We start from the raw sequence: 20413 nt of genomic DNA on the forward strand, positions 1-20413 counted from the left end.
TGGTGGTCCGTTCTTTTAAATGGAAGTCTGAAATGGTGTGAAAGTTCCAGCCATTTAAATAAATGCATGATCTGACAACCTCCTGATCAGGGTTCTAGGGAACAAGGGGCAAAATGCAACTATTTTTTTTTTTTTTTTAACTGGATCTCAGTGCATAATAAAATACCACGAGTTTACCAAGTAAACAGAAAAATAAACACATCTGAGGGTAAGAGAGGTTTTTATTTTTTGTATTTTTTAATGTCATTCCAATCCAATATGTTCATCACAAGCAGTTGACACAGGAAGATATTGACTAGAACCCAATCGCAATAGATTTGAATATTCACCCTTAAGAAGAAAAAGCACCATGGTGAGTTTGCATATGTTTCTCCCTAGTTAAGCATGCTGTTTTTATAACAGTTTTACTTTGCATTGGAATAGTAGTTAAAAACCCTGCTGATGCACTACAAACATGCAAAAGATAAAAACTGTAATGATATAATTCAGGGGACAGCAGGGGGCTGGGGCTACACGTCTAGCCTGTCCCACTCCCTTCTATTTCATAATGAGACAGCCTTCCACCACAGAGTCCTCCAGAGCAGTCACAGCAAGACAGCAGACATTTTCGTCCCCAAAATCCAGTGGCTGAAAGGGAAAGACATTAATGTAAGGGTTACAGTGGCAGGATGTTGAATCTGGTTTTGTACCAAATGCTGTTCATGCAGAACCTGTGATTAAAGCAAGCAGAACTTGTGCTTCTATGATCTAGATTCTGATGCTTTCAGTATCTCAGGGGAATGTCCAATGGATGTCCACTACAGATTCTATCACAATTAGTTGTCTGGACATATTTAATAATCGACAGCTATGGTCAAATGTTTTGCATCACTGAGAATGTTAGGATTCAGACATAATAAAAAAATATATATATATGAACGTAATTTAGATCTTTTATTTAACATATTGTCAAAGAAATTACAAACGGATATCACAAAAAGTCTACCATTAAGCCATCATAGTAGTACAGTATTTCATATCAGATTTCAAAATGTCACATTTTTCAATTTCAAGTATATGGAAAACCCCATAGTGGTGTGTAATTCAATATGCTAATGTAACATTATTCGGCAGGTTTCCTTCGACTTTATGAAGCAAAATGTGTTCATTCTTTAGGGCGATGCAAAACTTTTGGCTATAGCTGTATGTGCAACATTATCCTCAGGTGGGGTGCATAGCCCTGGTGTAGTGGGTGTGCTTGTACCCCCTACTAGCTCTGCCCATCACTTACCAGACTGCTGGAGATGCAGAAATGGACTCTGGGAATGGGAAATCCGTTGAAGTGTGTGCCTTGTGAGACAGTGTAGGCGCCCATATTCTCAAAGATTAGCCAATCGCCAACCTGCAGTTCAGGAAGCTCAGTCTGATTGGATACCAGATCCTCTGCTGCGCAGGTGGGACCCCAGACACTGCTGGAATACAGGGGCTGCCCCGCAATCTGCTAATACCAGAGAAGGAGGCACATAGTCAGGCATCTTAATTAGGAAACAAGGATCACCAAAAATGCAAGGGTGAAAAAAAAAACCTAATTCTTGGCCTTCGTACAATTGTTTATAAATACAAGACAAAAAGAAAAACAAAACTCTCAATTCAAAACAAATAGGGAGCAACACCAAAGGAAACTTGAACCAAAATAGAAAACAAAAAGAAAGAAAAATGTCATGTTAAGCTACTTACTCATTAATTAAATTCGGCCAAAAGCCAAAATATTGGTTGAATTGTAGCTACAACTAGAGAAGGCATCTAGGATACTTGGAAGTAAATGTTTCCCTTGCTGTGTTCCAACAGTGAAAAAATAATCTCAGAGTGCAGTCTGTATCATTGATATGGCCAGGGGGTAAAACAATGTGGCAGTGAAATAACTGGACACATTCTGTTATCAAGCTTGGTTCTCTAGACTGTTTATAATGTGCAATTGTGCTGTCCCCTATGTGTAATGGTAGTATAGTTATACTAGCACCTGGAAAGGCAACACTTGTGAATGTGAATACAATTGGAACAGAATATAAAACGGTTTATACAAATAACTTCACACTGGATGGATGTCACTTTTTTTCTGAAGCCTCATTCACTTACCTTGTATGGAACAGCCTTCTGAGTAAAGTGGCAATGAAAGATCATCCCAAAGGAACCGAATCCCCCATCGTTAATGTAGTACTTTACAGACTTAGCACACTCTTCACCTAAGGGGTCATAAAATCAGGTTAAGTTAGGAGAAAGTCTCACCACCGGGATTTGGAAAATATATATTTAAAACAGGTGCACAATACCAAGTCAATATGAATACAAATAGCTAATATGCTCGTGTCAGTGTCCTAAACCCCTCCCCAATTTTGACCCCAAATCTTCCCACATTGCAGACACCTGACAACTTGTGACCGATAATTCAATTTACAGCTGTTGAAATAATACATGGAGATCCTTTCCTTGTCACAAATTGATTATCACTCTTGCTAGTAAAAGCCACAGCAGTAAAGATCATCAGCATGGAATATTCTGGACCCACCTCTAAAAGTGTCCTTGTTCCAAGGGAGACACTTCTTGCCAATAATGTTGACAGCGAGAGTGAAGGCTGAAGCCACATAGTAACGCCCGGGCTCAGCAATGATGTTGACCCCACTCTCTGCTGGGAAATGTACTTCCAGCGACTGGTTTATCACTTTTGCAATCTGGTAAAGAGGTAAAGACTCATTTTATTGCACTCACTTAGTTCCATTAAAACCTCAAGGATTGAGCACATCATGAGTGTGAACTGGCAGATTATCTGATACTCACTTCCTCAAATGTTACAATGAAATCGTCAGATCCAGGAAACCCTCCCCCTATATCCAGCAACGTCATCTCGTGTCCCAGGTCAGCACCCAGATCAAACACACCTCGGGCATTGGCAATGGACTCGCTGAAGCAATGGGGGTCAGAGGAATTGCTTCCCACATGGAAGCTGAAGGTTTCCAAAAACAAGTTCAAGGATGTGATGCCATACTGACTGCTCTTAGTGTGGGCATTACAGCTTACAGTTTCTATAACAGAACTGGGGCACCAGCTCCCAGTGCTCACACAGTTGTTTTAACAGACACTTTAAATACCCAATGCAAAGTCGAATTCCTGTTCGCGATTCTGAAACCCGTTTTGCATTTCTCTTCATGCAAAATAGTTTTTGTCTGACCCAAGGGGCCAGAGCTAAACAAAACGTTTAACTTCATTTTAAATAGATTTGTGACATTGCGTTGTTGTTGCTTGGGGCTGGATAAGATGTGTTTAACAGCGATATCTGCTGTTGGCGCACAGCTTCCCCATACCTGGTTAAAAACCTTACCTGACTCCAATGACCTCCACACCCAGCTCTCTAGCCACCTCCAGCAAGTGCCCACATTCCTCCAGGGAGGCTCCAAACTTTATGCTGATGGGAAACATGGATCCACTATCCGCTGTAGCGATTCGTAGCACCATTCTGTGGGAAACACACTCACAATTATGTACTCTGTTGGATCAACATCTGCCTCCTGGAAAATGTTCACCTTGGGTCCCACCTACTTGGCATTTGGGTGAGCTCTGGCCACTTTAATGAGCTCCTCCTCGTTGTCGAAAGTCATGGTGCGGACCCCCAGACTGGCAGCTTTTTTGATGTGCGAGGTCTGCTTGCAGGGGTTAGCATAGATAATCCTCTCAGGCAAGACCCCCATACCCCTTACCAACTCGAGCTCCACCTGAGAGAGAGAGAGAGAGAGAGAGAGAGAGAGAGGAGAGAGAGAGAGACTGGGACTGTCAACACCTCCGAATGACACACAAGAGGAACAGGCACATGCTGCCAGGCTACAAAGGGAGGGGACAATGGAGGTCTGGCTTCTAGAAGAAAATCCTAAACACACTGCATCTACACATATCCTATAGCCCTTATAAAAGTTTATGGTGGATGGTAATTTTGCAGTTCTCCTATGGTCATTCTATGAATGTCTATCAATTATTATTATTATTTATTTCTTAGCAGACGCCCTTATCCAGGGCGACTTACAATTGTTACAAGATATCACATTATACATTATTTCACATTATACAGATATCACATTATCTTTACATACAATTACCCATTTATACAGTTGGGTTTTTACTGGAGCAATCTAGGTAAAGTACCTTGCTCAAAGGTACAACAGCAGTGTCCCCCACTGGGGATTGAACCCACAACCCTCCGGTCAAGAGTCCAGAGCCCTAACCACTACTCCACACTGCTGCCCCCAATATGTTGTACTATACTTCTCTTGGCTTTACAATGCTTACTTATGCTTAACCATGATTTCACTATGATTTATTATACTTTGATGTGTTCAACATTTATAAGGGGGATGCTTTTATAGATGTTTATAAGCCCCATGTAAATTGGGAAAGAATTTGTTTAAGGAGGTGGGTGGAACAGACATCTCTACTGGATCTAAACATCATTACAAAGGGCTCTTTCTGAGCCAAGGGAATGGAAGCAACTTACTTGGCTGGCACAATCAAACCCAGCCCCTAGCCCAGCCAGTGTCTGCACCACAGCTTCCATGGGGTTGCACTTCACTGCGTAGAAGGGCTGCACACGGGGGAGAGCCGTCGTCCAGCGCAGGTGCTTCTTGACAATGTCCCCCAGGTCCGCCACATAGAAGGCGTCCTCGTCCCCCTGAGCAGGACAGACAGATCCCTTTACAAGCCCCCCGAAAATAATACTGCATTTTGATTTTCCTGGTGTGAAACAATGCAGGTCCATACAGGTTCTGCATTTGATAAGGATGAAGGCTACAGCATTGTTTGAAGGCTGTGTGGAGAGTAGTACTCACAGAGAGGGAAGCCTGTTCCAGTTTGCTGTGCATCAGGTCTAGAGCAGTAGTCTTCTCCTGTATAAGGGTCACCTGCGATTGGAAGATCTCCATCAATTCTGCTGCAGAAGGCTTTGCTACAAGAGGAGAGTAATTGAAGGTTATTCCAGGATTTTGTTTAATAAGTGTTGCGTGGAAGGACGTTCTTACACTACATTAAAATGAAGCGTATACATTTACAAATCCTTTTTATCATTGTCCCCAGTTAATATTAATTCTCAAGGCCATTTATTTTTATTTTACATAAAAAAGACAAGGGTCTACAGGAATTCTTCCGAAAAGCAACGGCCAAAAATGAAATATTTACTATGAAGTTGTTTCACCTTTATTTATCATTGAGTATATTTGCAGAAATGAACTTGGTTATTGCTGCATTCTCATTTTTTCCCATGTGTAATCATTTCCATTAGGTCCTCTTGGGCAGTTTAAATATATATTTTGTCTACTTTGCATCCATTTTAAATGTGAGCGCTGTCAACTCACACCTCAAAATCAATATAAATCAACAGACTGTAATTTTGTTGATATATTTTTAGTTTTTAAATTATGCCTCAATCCCCAAATTCTAGGTGATGCTAAACTTTTGGCCATAGCTGCATATCGATTATACAGTTTCACTTGAAATTAGCTGAAGTGCTGCCCAAGGCTTCCATTCTTTCTGTCAAGCTGTCAGTAATAATTGATTCTGTATCTCTATCTATGATCCACTAATTTCTTTAGGTCAGTCCAACTGCAGTGGTCTGGCTGCAGTCTACAAGAAATAAGCGCAGGCATGAATGAGGCACCAGGAAATAGCTGCTTACACTTTCTATATTGTTAATGTTGCATTTGAAAAGCTACATCCTGAATTAGAGTTGAAATACCAAAAGAGGTTTAGCACAAAACTGAAAGGAACCCATCATCATCCCAAGAGAAACAAAGTGGAGTATCTGTGCTTGCTTTTAGAGATACATCTCTCTTGTACCATAAAGACTTTTTTGTTAGTATTTTGGCAAACCTAGGATTTGTAAAAATTGAGAACCAAGCTATAGGTTGATCAAATACCTTAAAATAAAATGCTGAAGAAAATGGTAGGCTGAAAAAAGATATATACAATGCAGTCACATGAAAAATGTACAAGTAATTACGAAATGTATATTGTACAAAGTATATATATATATATATATATATATATATATATATATAAAGCATTGACACTATATCTTAGCACAATTAAATTTTGACTAATAAAACACTGCTTACCTCTGCTTACTGTTCCTTTGGAATGAGGCACCTGCTCGATGAGTGGAGGGGGTGTATCTTCCACAGTTCATGTATTTACATAAGATCAGTCCCTATTGTAGAGTTATGTCATAAAGGCTAAGGGCGCAGTTTTGATTAACCAAATGGAAGGCAATGTGCAAACTCATGGGTGTCTTTGTTGCGTCTTGCGGCAGAATGGGTTAGCAGATCTACAGAAACTGACCTTTAATGTAGAATACTTTTTACTGTGCATGAGTTTTTTGTGTCGTGAAAAGAAGAAGAAGAAGAAGAAGAATTCATTATTTCCAGTGTAGGAAACACCCCACCACTGGGGCTTGTATTGGATGCAGTGTAGAAACTGTAACTGTACAATATGGAACGTGATGAATGTTATTGTTGCTGTGAAAATGTATTTGAAACAAGAAAATTTTTTTGTACATTCCAGACAGATATTTGAATGCTTTAGGACCTTGGGTCTAAGGGATGCACACTCCATCTTAGTAAAGGGCAAGTGAAGCCAAAAACTTCACAGGTTTTGGGAAAAAGTATGAATACCTCACAAATGAAATGTAACCCTCACCCTGTAAATAAGCCAACACTACATCCCAGTACAGGTACATGATGCATTAACTTCACTGTTTATTTTTGTCTCCTTCCCTTGTGAGAATTTGCACTGGAGATTTACAGACTGTATCCCTTTATAAATGGTCAGCTTGTTTCCTTCATTAACTCAACAGGCTCCTCACATGGAAAGCATTGTCAAGCGGACAAGCATTCCAGCCATTGCCTTCATCAGTGTTATCACTCAGAACCCTGATGACAGCACTCAATGAAAAGGCTTTCCATGGATAGAGGATTATTTAATTCACTAATGCATTAAGCAATGAACCAACCTAAGGTATGGCTTGAACAAGTAGTGTGACTGGAATGGAAACATTTATACCTGATAAATAATGTTGTAATAAATAAATACATAAATCAATAAAGACCCAGAGAGCAGTACTGAATTGCACTGAGACATTTATTTCACTTTGACCAAATACAAATACAGCAAGCACACACCACCAAGCACTAGGGGGCAATGTAGAGCAAAGAGCAGGAGTGGGGGTTGAGTAAGTGCTCCTACTAGCCGTGCACAAAGCAAGGAGGGTCAGACTGCGGTTCGACTGCTTCCAGGACGCAGTGCACAAAGCTCTTGCTTCCAGCACTGCCAGCAATGGTAAAGACAGGCTTCCCATTGGAGATGTTTACGTGGGTCAGCTTGCTTGGTGATTTTACAGTTTTCTTTTTGCTTTACCATGTAGCCTTCCCAACGTTCCTATGCTTTTACCATACGCTGCAGTAAGGGCCAACTCTCCTGGGGGAACCAGGACTTAAGGTCTTACAAATTAAGTTTGTCTTTTTTTTTTTTTTTTAAGGGATCATATAATTTAGGGACTGCTTTTTCGAATCAATATCTTGTGACAGATATTGATTCATAGATATGAATTACACTTAAAAGACACTCCTGGTTGCTAATAATAAAAAAGGACAACCGTGAATGAAAATTAAGAGATTTCTCTGGTTATCCATTTTAATCAATTAAATAGCATTCCTTTAGCTCCCAGGCTGAGCATTGCTGAAAGAAGGACAGTTATCACCAGCAGGGGGCACAGTTGGGCTTACCGTTAGAGAACACTGTTAGCATTAAGGACCCTAGTAATTGGTTGTTTTCTTAAGTGTATCATTTTTTAAAGTAATTGATTATTTGCAGAACCCTGATCTGGGGGCTGTGAGTTAGGAGAGGGTTGGATTTTATTGATCTGGGTGGCATTGGCTGGAGACCCCTTTTGCATTTACCATTGCTGGCATTAACTATAAAACCGTTCACGTAACACACACGAGCCACAAACTCCAGCAGTAAGAGGACAAAATGTAAAATAAATCAAACAAAAAAAATCAAAAAACACAAATAAAAAAAAACATCAGAAACAAAACTAAACCAGTTAAACAGCAGTGGTGCTGAGCTTGTCTTTCCCTTCCCTAATCAGGTGCAAGAAAGAGGCGAGAGAAAAAAGCTAGATACTGTAATAAATCTAGTGTCACAGTAAACACCAGGGTAACACTATGGGCAACCTTTAGGCGATATACTGCAGATGCGATATTAAATCTCTTTTCACAGTTATTGCTAGACCTTCCATAGCCGCGCTTACACTGATCTCAAGTTGTAGTTCCTATGGATCTTGTAAAGCCTATTGCTGTATGTTCTACAATAGCATTCACTCTAAAGCCCAAGCAAGTAACTGCCTCACTGTATATTCCCCAGTCATGATAATGAAAAGCACAGTTCTGCTCAGTGCAAACCTCCCCTATAGTCCATGTATTCAGTGTTGCAGTCCCAGTTTCATGTGGCATTCAGTCAGGCCATCGCCTTTTCAATGCCACACAAACCCCACCTGCTCCATGCTGCTACATGATTCACTTTTATCCTGATGCCAAATCCTGCACTCGCTTTTAGGGAAAGAAAGCCCCAGCAAACTCGCATTCACCATTCTCATATAAATACACAAGTAAATTCATACAACATAATTTAAAAACAAAGAAAGAAAGAAAAAAATCTCACATTTCAATAGTGTAGCATTTCAGAAAACTCACCTATTAAACCCATTTTGCTTTAATGATACTACGTGACTGATCGTCATAGAAAATGATAAGAGGCAGGGTTAGGAAACCAGGAGGTGAGCCCGCGGTATTTCTTTTAAATTTCAGCCTGCTCACTGTACAGGAGAACGGGTCCCGGAGTTGATTTCTGTGATTAAATCCTGCTGAACAGTGTGATTTGCAAGCCCAGGAGTTCATCTTGTAAAAGGGGGATTCAGTCCTACAATGCCTTGTTTTTGCCCTTTGTTTTTTTTAGCTGTGCCACTGCAGTCCTTTCATGCCTCCCTCTTCAAGCTGCAGTTCTTGGGAGAGCTTTTAATATTTTCCCACAACACAATGCTAGAACGGCTCCAGTTTATAACCTGTGCTTGATGGAACTGGGGGATGAAAACAGAGGTAGTGGTGTAAACTATGTACTGAAAAACAAATAAACGTAGAGATCCACGCCTAATGTTTACTGCCTCCTACTGGTGAAGCTGTACAAGCAGGTGTGCAAGCACTTAGACAGGGCTACAGGAGTCAGGCCAGGGTTTATACTTCCCCCTAGAGGTGGAAGACAGTAAGGGGCTTGCCTTTATAAAACTGTTTCAATAATCATTCTCACCTGGTGGGCTGACTGATCTTTCAGGTTAAAGGGTATGTGGGTTTCACTTCACCTGTAGGGGGCACTTTTTGCACAAATCTTAATCCTGTAGCCCTGTTGAACTGGTCTCTGGTCTGGATCTCTCATGTTGTGTCCCAAAACGCCGGTTAAGCTTATGTTAAGCCCGCAATAGCTATGGCTAAACTGACAAAGTGCTTGACAAACTCAGCTGGGTTTCCACAAGGCTATCTATAGCAGGTGCAATGGCACATCCCTGTTGGAAGCTCTGCAGGTTTTTACATGCACTGGCCAGTCATGAAGATCCTGTGTGCACTCACAGGCGGATGTGGGGCAGTGCTGGAGGGGGCTGGGGGCTGGGGAGGGTTGAGGAAGAGTGTTGGCAGGTAAAACAGCAGCCGTGGGTTCAGTGTTTTTTGTGGTTGTTTTTATTCGTTTGGTTAAAGTTGTCCTCTTGTGGTTTTGTTCGGTTTCTCTGTCTTTCTTTGTTTGCCGGCGTGTTGTGGTGATGTTTCGAAGCAGCCGGGGGCTCAGGGGCAGAGGTGGGCAATAGCAGGCGAGAATCCCCTCCGGTCCCCTTCCCTACTGGAGCCCTGGTCTCCAGAGCAAGCTGACAGAGATCAGGACTGCAGGAACAAGAGACCCCCCATTACACAGCAATACATTACCAGATATACTGAATAGGACTTGCATGGAAATACAGGGAAATCATTACTAAAAATGTTACTAGCTTAAGAAAACTCCTTTTTATTGTCTAAACCAGCTGCGTTGGAATATACCTTACACTTCAAAATGTACAATACTGACAGAAACAGCTATACAATCAAGTATAAGAAGCCCATACAGAATTCGGACTGAATGACTAAAACGTAGGGGCTAGGTAATCCGGTCTACCATACCTGTGATTTCCTTTGTTTCTCCAGAGAAGAGGATTCTGTTTCCCTGACAACCACTGCCTTGGTAACCAGCATGTCTGGATGCTGCTGCTTGGCCTCCTGAATTGCCATGGCGAGGACCTGGTGAGAGAACAGGGGGCTCAGGAATCAGAATCACATGACCTTCCACATTGTAGCATATCATTGAGCACTGTGTCTGTGGAGCAGGTCCATGACAGGACAGGAGATGAGCTCTTACCTGGTCCTGATCCACATCGTCATCTCCAGTGATGATAATCCTCTTCTCAATCCTGGTCTCTGAGAACCCGCCTTTCACTGTCTGCAAGTAACACAACACAGGACAAGCACTACTAAAAGCAGCATTTTTTATTTTTTTCATTTATGTATTCATTTGAAGTGAACAAATATATTGGAATACATCCCCTGCTAAAGCAGTAAATGAAAAATCAGACCCAGTTTTCTATCTAAGCAGTTATAAGTATATGTGGAATGCAAATGCAGTGATACAGCAGCATCATCAGTCAGGAAGCCATTTTCTCACAAACCAGTGGCTAGACTCCCCTCTCTCAACATGAGATTTATTAAAATGGTTGCAGTCTTGCTGTGCTCTTAAAAGCGTTCCCTCACATCTCCAAAAACAACAGCAATATTGCGTGACACATTTGGCTCTAGTTAATAGCAGTATCCCTGGGACAGTAGGAGTATGTTAAATCTTTTTAAGGCAGATATGAATGCCTGGTTGCTGGGAACCACTCTATGGAAATTACCTTGGTAACGTGTGTAGTGGTTGCTGAGGAAACTGTTTCCGTGGTGACAGTTCCCACCGCCCTCCCAAGGGTACCAGTTTTCACCTGCAAGAGCCAGCATTAGAATAAAACAATTAAAAAGAAAAACATCAGCTGCTGTATATTCTCCTACAGATCTTTGTACAAGTTATTGAGGGCATCACAGTAAGTGTAAAGTGACTTGCATACTGCTGCACAGCTTCCTCCATATGCATCCCCAGCACAGCGGTGACTAAAGTGACAACAGCAGTGGTTGTAAGGGAACTTTTATTTAGACGTTAAGGTGTGCAAGTTTCTACCCCTTAGTATTTATTTAGAAGTGCTCCAAAATGTAAGCTTACAGGCGAGCTGGTCTCAGGGGGCGCAGGCTGGGGGCTGGGAGGAGCCTCTTTTCCAGTGACGACACTGTGATTCTGCAAGAACAGACAGGGGTGTCACACACAGGAGACAGCATGAGAGTAAACAGCAGAAAAACACAGAGCTGCTTAACCACTCTACTGAATCTGACAACTGCTTGTAACCCCCCCCCCCCCAATCCCCCCCGAAACAGAAAGTAAAATTCAATCTGAATTAAATAATAACGATGAAAGCATGGGACAATGTAAGCAATAGGAGTGTGCTGACACTTGTACCTGGAATCGCCTTTAAGAAGCATTTATTTAAAAATCGGCAGGTGTTGATTTCAAAACAAGCCGTCTTTCCCTCGCCTTTACAACCAAATCAATGGCAATCAACTTCCGCAGTGTTTTAAAAGCCGACTGGAAGTGAATTTCCCAACACATTAATGAATGGAGTTATTTAATGCCTGCCAATAAATACTTCTTAAAAGGCAATTGTGAGTATCAGGCAGGCAAGCACTGCGTTTAGGACTGAGAACGGAGCCTTGCAGTATCCCAGAATGAATGAAGAAGCGAGTGAGGACCGTACCGGTGACACGGATGCCAGTGTTGTGACTGTCCGGGGCACTGTCGCGGTCTCCTTGCCAGTGCAGCTGTTCCCCATCACCTGACCGGGACACAAGGAGAGTCACATCAGGCACAATCTTACCGTTTTTAATATTCTTACCTCTGCGCTCCACAACCAGCTCCAAGTAACGATCTTGTGTTTCTCATATTTAACTATTTACTTTTCTTTTTAAAATAATACAAAAAAACATTGACCACAAAACATGCCTGCTTATCCCATGAAATCTGGAGAGGTTGAACAGCCCAACCCAAGAGGTGATGGCCAGGTAATTGATTAAAAGCTCAATGCATTACATTACCTGCTCAGTTGCCTCTGTTTTTGTAGTCTTGGTTTGGGATACAACGGAAGCTTCAGTAGAAGGCTCTTCAGCCTTGGCGTCTGTCTTTTTGAGGGACGGCGCAGTGCTCACAACAGTAGTTTTGTTCTTTGTGTCTAGTGGCTGTGAAAACAGACACACCTAAGTACACCTGGAAGGTGGAAATCACTAAGGCTTTACTATGATAGACTAAAATCAGCCCTCTACTATTTTAGTAATCTAGATTCTATCTGCTTTATGACCATGCTTCGTTCACAGACAATCCATGGACCTTGAACATGGTTATCAATGGACCACCCACCTTTCTAAGGATGACTGTCTATTGAGCTCCACTAATGGTAAGGCAAGGATATTTGGTTTTGTGTGGTTTTGGCATGACCAGAAAATCAAGGACAAAGCATGCACAGTTGACATGGATACATATAAATACATGCATATACATGGATATATGAATTTGTCCATGTATGATCTCCAATACTATGAACTGAGCTGGAGTCGCTGCAACCATGTTTAAAATCTGACGCTATACCCTGAGGGTATACAAGCACAGTACCTCGCAAGTCTCGGATTCAAGGAGAGCTCAGGTCTTCACAGATGAAAGATGGCGGTTTAGCATACATTCCTTAAAAAAACAAAAATGAACGAAAAACAAAAAAACACAAAAACTTATAGAGAAGATGCAAATTCATAAAGAGCTCCAAAAAAAACCAACAACAAGTGAAAGTGACATGCTTCCGATGGTTGTCAAACTGAAGACGGCCAGGAAACCAAAAATGTGCTTCAACATGCTTTTTACATGCCCACAAACACAGTTCATGCATTGTGATGGAGGACCGGTCAGTCGGGTGAGGAGAACTGGGTGCTGGTGTGTGTGTGCGAAGGGAGGGGAGGTGAATTGTGCTACCTCGTGGTGTGACAGATCTTCTAAGCCTTTGCCTTGCATCTCCTCTGGAGGTTTCTCCTGGGTAGACATGAGCCTGGCCGAGAAGAAGCAAGAGGTCTCCTCAAAGTCGTCCCGGTCCACCTCAGGCAGCCTGTCCCGCCCCCCCAGCTCCGACATGCCCTTGGAGAACTCCTCCACGCCGGTGTGAAGGTCCATGATGACGGTGAAGTCCACCTCGGCCTCCAGGCTGGAGGTGGAGCTGACAGTGATGCTGGAGCACTTGCGCTCAATGCCAAGGTGTGTCTCCTTCAGGTACAACGTCTCCCTCTCCTGGTCATCCTCTGAGGCCGAGCCCAGCCGCCGCTCCCACGGCTCTCTCTGGACAAGAGACCGAGACACAGTGAGTCACAGTGGACAGCTGGACACCACCGCCAGGGCAGAAACCTGGGTCTGGATGGAGGTGATCACGGATGAGAGATGGGAACAGGAAAGGTGGAGGACCCCTTCTTTTCTGATCAGAGAAAAATCATATATTTGACCGCCACTGATTGACAGAGTAAAGATGACTAGCTACATTTATCTTGCTTGTGTGGCTTTGTTATTCCAGCATGTCCAATATTGTAATTTCTGTGTGAAAAGGATGGTAAACTCAATACAGAGAGCTCAATAAATACATTGGTTTTATAGCCACCAGATTCAGTACAGAAAAGACATATTTTCAAAGTGTCTCTTGGGTTGTTTGTTTCTAATTCTTTAACATAAACAGGACATTTTCTCCTTTCAGAAAGCAGGAGATAATTAAAGACTGGAGAAATACGTCTCTAATTACCGTCAAGGTTTTAATTATGAAATATTCAGGAGACTAAAAGCCTGGTAGTGGGGGATGGGTGATATTAAGAAGTGAGATTGATGACAATGCAAACGGACACCAGGCAGTGTGTAGAGTTTGTGGGCCAAGGGGTTAATGAAATATGGATGATGTGATCTTTTATATTCAAGCAAAAGTGAGCAACCTGTGATTCGTCAAGTGCTTCTTCATGAATGGCGGGTGTGGCGAGGGGCTCCTGCAAAAGCAAAAGGAAAGCATGGGCAAACCGGACCTAAAGACCACTTGTCAATTTCACTGATCCAGCAATCAACCCAACGAAACAGAAACGCGCTCCCTGTCGTGTTTCTTAGAGCGATTTGAGATTTCTGAAAGCTGACCGAAAAATTCAGAAAATTGAAATATATTATAAACGTAATACACGTAAACTTATTAATACGATATTTCAATATTTTCATAGATACCTATTTGATAAACAAAAGTGTAGGCTATATTAAACAATTCTGTAAGTGTACAGTATATATTGAGGAATAAGGACTACTGTATATTAAGGGAAACATGTTGTTTTGTACATGCAATAAGATACAAATTATGATCATAAGGTATGTCAAAAACAACATACAACCACATAAAAACACATCAGAACCAATTAAACAGACACAATCCACTTCTCCCATCCATAATGGTAACATTACAAATATATATTCTGTAACTGACAAAAAGTATTTTAAATGTGACAATTCTACTATCCTGTTATTGTATGCCATTTAGGTATTCCTCTTTGTAGCTCACTATCCCAAAAACCTGGGACTGACTGTATTAAGGCTTCTTAAAAATGTATTATTTATGGGTTACAGTGAAAGCTTTCACCTTCCTCATCTCCGGAATACTGCGTTTACTGATAGCTCTTCCATAATTCCCTATTCCAGCATGTAAACCCTACAACCTTTACTAACTCTTTATTAGTATTGTAACTCATACGAAATACAAAGCTCTACAAACCCCCTAAATGTAACCCTATCAGCCTGATACTCCCCTCTAAGCTTAGCTCCCATCGACCAAAATCAAATCAGTTCAAATTAGCACCAACAAACCCAAATTGCATTTGAGGAGGACGTAACCTAACGATAGACCCACAACAGAAGGCTGTCAATTGATCACTCCAACAGGGAAATATCGAAAGGCAGGTGAAGGAATTTATGATCATTTACATTGTAGACTGCAGAGGGAACTAGCGGAACTAACAGTTGAAAAATGTTTGGTTCTGCATTGCCCAGTTCAGAATCACCACACAAACGTGACAAAGTCTACCAGTGTAATTGACGCCAAGGTCCTATACAGAGCAGTGCTGACAAAGAGAGGGGTGCAGAGTTAGGAGAGACGAGCAATGGTCAGGGGTGCAGGGAGCAGGCAGAGCAGCCACTCAGTCTCAGGGGTCTCTCAACGAGTTTGAACACACAAGCTCTCCTTTTTTTTTTATAGTACTTCCCAAACACCAGCCCTCGGAGCGCTGGTCATCCCCTCACAGGGATGGATCAAGTGTTTAATCCCAGGAAACTGACCGAAGCCACCTGTCTGCCTTTCCATCTGTCTACAGGAATTGATTTTGTATCTGATAAAGATGAGGAACTGACAGCTTCTGGGATTTTATGAACTTGATAGAAAGACCTTTTACAATAATATGGGGGCTTCCTGAAAGATTTAAAGCTGCATGCCACCACATGACAGCATGAGTGAAATAGGTATGCTGTTGCAGCCTTCGTCAATGGATTCTTCTTGTAGACGCAATGGGTAACTGCACTTCAAGTTTTTATCAATCATTTCTTTTTTATATACAATTGTTCATGTTTGTGGGACACTGCAGCTTCAAAAAATTCACATTTGTGGAAAATGGTTCAAGCAGGTTTGGTTGTAACATGAAATGCTCAAATTAATTCTACTTTAGAGCCACTCACCCATCCAGACCTTATTCTGGGCTGCATCAGAGACACTGGCACCAACAAATTAAGCACTGGAGAAACCTCTGAGCTTAGGAGTGGGCAGTGCCATCACAAAAAGCGTAAAGATGCCCTTTTCCTTACAACCAGCTGAAAGACATGTCTACATGTTTGTTTAAAATGAGGGTTGGAAGGAAAAAGAGTGATGGTTGGAGGGAGACAACCAAAGCAAGTCGCAAGCCAAAGCGTGAGAAAGTACGGCTTTCGGGGTCAAGACAAAGCTCTGATACTCCGCAGGCTTCTACCGATGCACAAGCAGGATGACCGCTCGGGTGTTTAAAGGAGGGGGAGGAGGTGGAAGGAGAGAGGGGGCGGTCCACAATTCATGATAGACAAATGCAGCACTGCGTGCATCAGCTCGTTTCAATGAGACAGCAAAAAAGTGTTGGAAGCACTTTTTTTCACATATACGCACAGATATATATAAATATATATATTTGCAATTAATAAAATAAATATTAATGGATATGCTGTATCATCGGATGGTACGCAGGGAAGTGGATGCTAAGCAGATTTACCACGTGTTTCTTCTTTGCCACTTCCGGGCCAGGGTCCTTGGGGAAAGTTCGGCTGGGTCTGGGGGGCACGGCAGGCCCCTGGCGCTTTACTGGTTTTGCCCGAAACTCTGGCACATCTGTACGGGCTGTCTCTGTCTTGGTGTCTGAGCACTGGGTGTCCTGTGCTTTTTTGTCAGCCTGTTCATCCGGTTGATTTTTTTGTTCAGACTCAAGATCTTTCCCCGCATCCACAGTCTCTCCAGTCTCCCCTTTCTCCATTTCTTCGGTCCCATGGGTTGACTTGCCAGCATGTTCCTCAGGTTTGTCATGACTATGTTGGTCGCTAGCCTTCTGTTTGCTTTCCTGAGTAGTTAGGGTGGCAACAGCAACTAGGCTTGGGTCAGGTGTGTGGAAACCAGATGTCTCCTCGTCTAGCTTCCTGCTATCTGGTATCAACTCATTTGATTTTCTTTCACACAAACTTGAATCGTCCTTTCCAGAACGGTCCAGATTGCTTTCTGCACCTGGTCCCTGGCTCTCACTTTCCAGGGCAGTAATCTGACTGTCGTCCTCACCTGGTTTTAATTCTGAGTCTCCTTTCTTATATTCACCATCTCCTACTTTTCTGGATTCTTTTGCTCCTGGTTCTGCGAGTTCGGAAGACCTGTCTTCCTTTGCCTCTTCACCATCAGCTTCACACCTTATGTCTGTCTCCGGAAATAGGATGACTGGGCCCTCTTCTACCTGCTCTCTAATGGTAGTCCGTCCCTCATCATTTCCAGGAGATTTTTCTTTTGAACTCTCTTGTCTTTTGAGTGCTTTTTTTTCAGCTTCAGAAGACTGTTCCTCTGTGAAGGAGTCTTCTGCTTTTTCTTTGTTCAGAGGCTCTGGCTTCTCAGATTTATCGTTTACAGGAAAGTCTTTCTCTGATGTTTCTTCCTCAGCTACTGTAGGCGCAGTCAGTTCAATAGTTTCTGGTTGCTTTGGCTCAAGATCCATTTGCGCCTCTGCCTCGGCAGCTCCTGTAGACCCGGTTGAGTCTGCTCCGTTGTCTGCTTGGTGACTAATCCTCTTTTCTATCGTTTTGTCCTCTACTTTTTGGATTTCCTCCCCATCTGGAAAAACTGTTTTCTCTGTGTCTTTGGAGAGTTCTGTCACACTCAGAACGGAGCATGTTTTAATTAAAGATTTTTCCTCTGTCACGGTAACTGTCTTTTTCTCATCTTCCTCAGTTTCAGATTTTCCACGGTCGCCAACTCCTACTTTTGCTTCCTCCTCATTCAGAAAGGGAGCTAGTTCATCCCCTTTAACTTTATTAGGGCTTGTCTCTTCTTGCTTTAAGGATGGCCTAGAATCTGGAGGTTCTGATTTTGGCTTTGATTGCACCTCTGTTGCATTTTGGAGGAAGGAAGTCAGCTTTTCTGGGGAAGAAGGTGACTTTGGTCTCTCCACTTCTTCCATTTGCAAGTACGGTTCTGATGAAACAGTCATCGTCTCCTGAAAGTCTGACCTATATTCTTCAGCTTCATTTCCTTCATTGTTTATTTCATCTGGTGGTGTTTCTTCGTCACTCTCCAGATCCTTATTTTCCTCTCCAGTGTGTGGTTGCTCTGTCTCATAAAACAGGTCTGCAGGATTCCCAAGGTTGAGACTTTGTGGTCTCGGCTCCCTCTGGACTCGAACAGAGTCAGTCTGTCGTTCATCTTGGGTTTCCAAGACCGAGGAGTCAGCCTCGATTTCAGAAACACCTCCAGAGTCCTGAGTTAGCTGTGTCTTATTGTCTTGCTTCTCTTTTACAGATTCACCCAAAGAATGTTGGGCTTGATTTCCCTCTTGACAGACAGCTACAGTGTCATCTAGTTTTTTTTCAAGATTCTGTGGTTTGGATGATTCTGCTCCAGATTCTTGTGCTGAAGGGGCTTCTTCATCGGTCAGTACTTTCTCATCCAAAGTTTCCTGAACCACTGTCTCTTCTGCAGCATCCTGGTCCTCCATCATATCCTTGCCCTCTTGAGTGTCTCCCGATTCTTGAACAGCCTCCTCCTGTGAGCTTACCACAGCAGGGTTTTCCTCCTCTGTTCTGTATAGGGAGTCTACAGCTTGCTCCTGATCATGAGCAGAAGACTTTTCCTTCTTATCTTTCAATGCAACAGCCAGCTCCTCTTGGCTGGAGATATGCTTTTCAATAAATACCCACTCCTCAGAGCCCTATGATATTGATATAGATTGAACACAGTTAGCATCACACTGTCTCCCCATCCCCCTTAACTTTACTGAAAGTCCCTTCCTTATTGTAATAAGTGTACTCTTTGAAATACAGTGTGACAGCTAGAATAATAATGTACTAGTAGGTCATACTTATCTCATATTCAGCTCAACCAGAGAAACCAGTTGTAATATGTTCATGGTGGCTGGTGGAGTCTTTATTAGTGAGATCAGTACATCAGGTTGCATTTTAAAACATACTGCACACATTATCTATATTTGGAAGTGGGGTCCATGGTTTTGACAATCCTGCTATTCTTAATTCATCTAGATACACTCCATTTAACTGCAATTCCACTTATCACCCAAACCCAGCCTGGCGATAGGTCATCATAGGAATTAACCTGGTGAGATTCTCTTATTTTTCCAAAGTACGTATGCCTTCTTTCTGTTCCCTCGACAGGGTTTTGACATTGAAGCTAAAACTTTTTTTAAATAATCATAATTTGGGGTTTTGTTCTGTTTTCAAGTTTGGTAACTAAAGTTCTCTACAAAGTGTATTGCACTCTCAATAAGCGTTATCAATAGGCTACCCTTTCTTGCCCTAGAATGGGGACAGGGTCTCAGACTGTGCTGAAAGGGCTGAATACCTAAGAACATGTTATCATCACATGCACCACCACAAGGGCATAGCACTCCCCTGCAGCTAACATGAAGACTCTACTTGGCATACCCATACAGTACCACTCTTCAAAACTTGCTCTGGTTGAATCTGTGATACAATGCACAAGGGGAAGGAAGAAGAGAGAGAGAAAGGTAACCTCGGGCGAAGATACCACAGTCTTCTGGGTGAAGCCTTCTAGAGCAGTGGCCACAGGCTCCTCCCTCCCCTCTTCTCCCGACGCCTGATTTTTACAGTTCCACAGGGAGAGGCGCAAAAAAACAGAAAGAGAGAGCAGTAGTTAAACATGAACTCCCTCAAAGCTTAAAGGAGCAGTACTTAATTCCTCTTACCGCATTCATTATTTCATTCTAACGTATACGCTCGCCATACAAATGCCGCAGAGATATTTTTTTGTTCCTTCAGGGATATAACTTATGGTTCTCACAACATGTATCTAAACGATGGCCCTTCAAACAAAACCCTCTCTCCCCTCGCACGCACACACACAGACACCCTTCTCTCCCCTTGCACGCACACACAGACAATAGCCCCCCTGCTCACACCCCTCAGTGTGGACTCACAGGCTTCTTCTCCGGCGTGGTCCCAGGTGAGCCCCCGTATTTCTGGGAGGTGGCGGAAAGCCGTTTTTCCCGGTGGACCAGCTTGCTGTTGGGTTCCTTCAAGGCCCTCTTCAGCTCGTTGATGCTGGCCTGGTGCTTCAGCAACACATCCTCTGTCTTGTCCTGGAACTGTGGAACCAGAGCCATTTAAATTCGTCAACAAGGCCTACAAGTCACACACATCCCCGGCCATTATAAGTGGGGGTACCACGAAGGCCTGGTTGAGTGTAGGAAGGGGACTTCTTTGGACCCGAGGCTCGTCCATTTCTAGTTCACTGTCAGGCAGGTTTCCTGAATAAGCTCATTATTATAGCTGCTGCAGCACTACCTGACAGACACAATCTAAACATCCTTTACCTCAACTTGCCCTTTCTGTACATACTGTA

General features: G+C 42.7%; 2 protein-coding genes across 11 annotated transcripts in view; both read right to left on the reverse strand.

Moving 5' to 3' along the window:
- Positions 1-185: 185 nt before the first annotated feature.
- LOC131702063 (ornithine decarboxylase-like) lies at positions 186-5228 on the reverse strand. 2 transcript variants are annotated; one of them, XM_059003711.1, is made up of 9 exons: positions 4851-5228; positions 4520-4693; positions 3574-3746; positions 3356-3490; positions 2815-2980; positions 2546-2708; positions 2116-2222; positions 1271-1477; positions 186-627 (listed from the first exon to the last, which is right to left on the reverse strand). In XM_059003711.1, the coding sequence occupies exons 1-9, from the start codon at positions 4941-4943 to the stop codon at positions 538-540; spliced, it is 1308 nt and encodes a 435-aa protein (XP_058859694.1). In that variant the 5' UTR covers positions 4944-5228; the 3' UTR covers positions 186-537. The 2 variants fall into 2 exon arrangements, with proteins under 2 accessions (XP_058859694.1, XP_058859693.1); XM_059003710.1 differs by having other exon boundaries at positions 1271-1480; positions 4851-5227.
- A 1906-nt stretch (positions 5229-7134) lies between these two features.
- Positions 7135-20413, reverse strand: part of LOC117428543 (band 4.1-like protein 1) — a 41610-nt gene continuing 28331 nt past the window's right edge. For 4 of the 9 annotated variants that reach the window (XM_059003650.1, XM_059003652.1, XM_059003648.1 and 1 more), the window contains 12 exons: positions 19989-20156; positions 19565-19648; positions 16560-18746; positions 14232-14282; positions 13240-13596; positions 12318-12458; positions 11981-12058; positions 11395-11466; positions 11036-11119; positions 10507-10587; positions 10272-10388; positions 7135-9998 (listed from right to left, as the gene is read on the reverse strand). In XM_059003650.1, coding sequence (XP_058859633.1) covers positions 9993-9998; positions 10272-10388; positions 10507-10587; positions 11036-11119; positions 11395-11466; positions 11981-12058; positions 12318-12458; positions 13240-13596; positions 14232-14282; positions 16560-18746; positions 19565-19648; positions 19989-20156 — 3426 coding nt within the window. In that variant the 3' untranslated portion in view covers positions 7135-9992. Of the gene's footprint in view, positions 9999-10271; positions 10389-10506; positions 10588-11035; positions 11120-11394; positions 11467-11980; positions 12059-12317; positions 12459-12888; positions 12958-13239; positions 13597-14231; positions 14283-16559; positions 18747-19564; positions 19649-19988; positions 20157-20413 lie in introns of those variants that run through there. The other 5 variants (XM_059003651.1, XM_059003654.1, XM_059003656.1 and 2 more) reach the window with 5 other exon arrangements.

This window comes from Acipenser ruthenus, chromosome 29 (assembly GCF_902713425.1).
Source record: "Acipenser ruthenus chromosome 29, fAciRut3.2 maternal haplotype, whole genome shotgun sequence".
NCBI classification, from domain to species: Eukaryota; Metazoa; Chordata; class Actinopteri; order Acipenseriformes; family Acipenseridae; genus Acipenser; species Acipenser ruthenus.

Excerpts from the sequence above, each read along its gene's own strand:
- LOC131702063 (XM_059003710.1), bottom strand. The coding sequence starts at position 4,943 with ATGGAGATCTTCCAATCGCAGGTGACCCTTATACAGGAGAAGACTACT. Across the intron at positions 3,491-3,573 it reads AGAGCTCACCCAAATGCCAA|AATGGTGCTACGAATCGCTA; the intron begins GTAGGTGGGACC and ends TGTTTCCCACAG. Across the intron at positions 628-1,270 it reads TCTGCATCTCCAGCAGTCTG|CCACTGGATTTTGGGGACGA; the intron begins GTAAGTGATGGG and ends TTTCCCTTTCAG.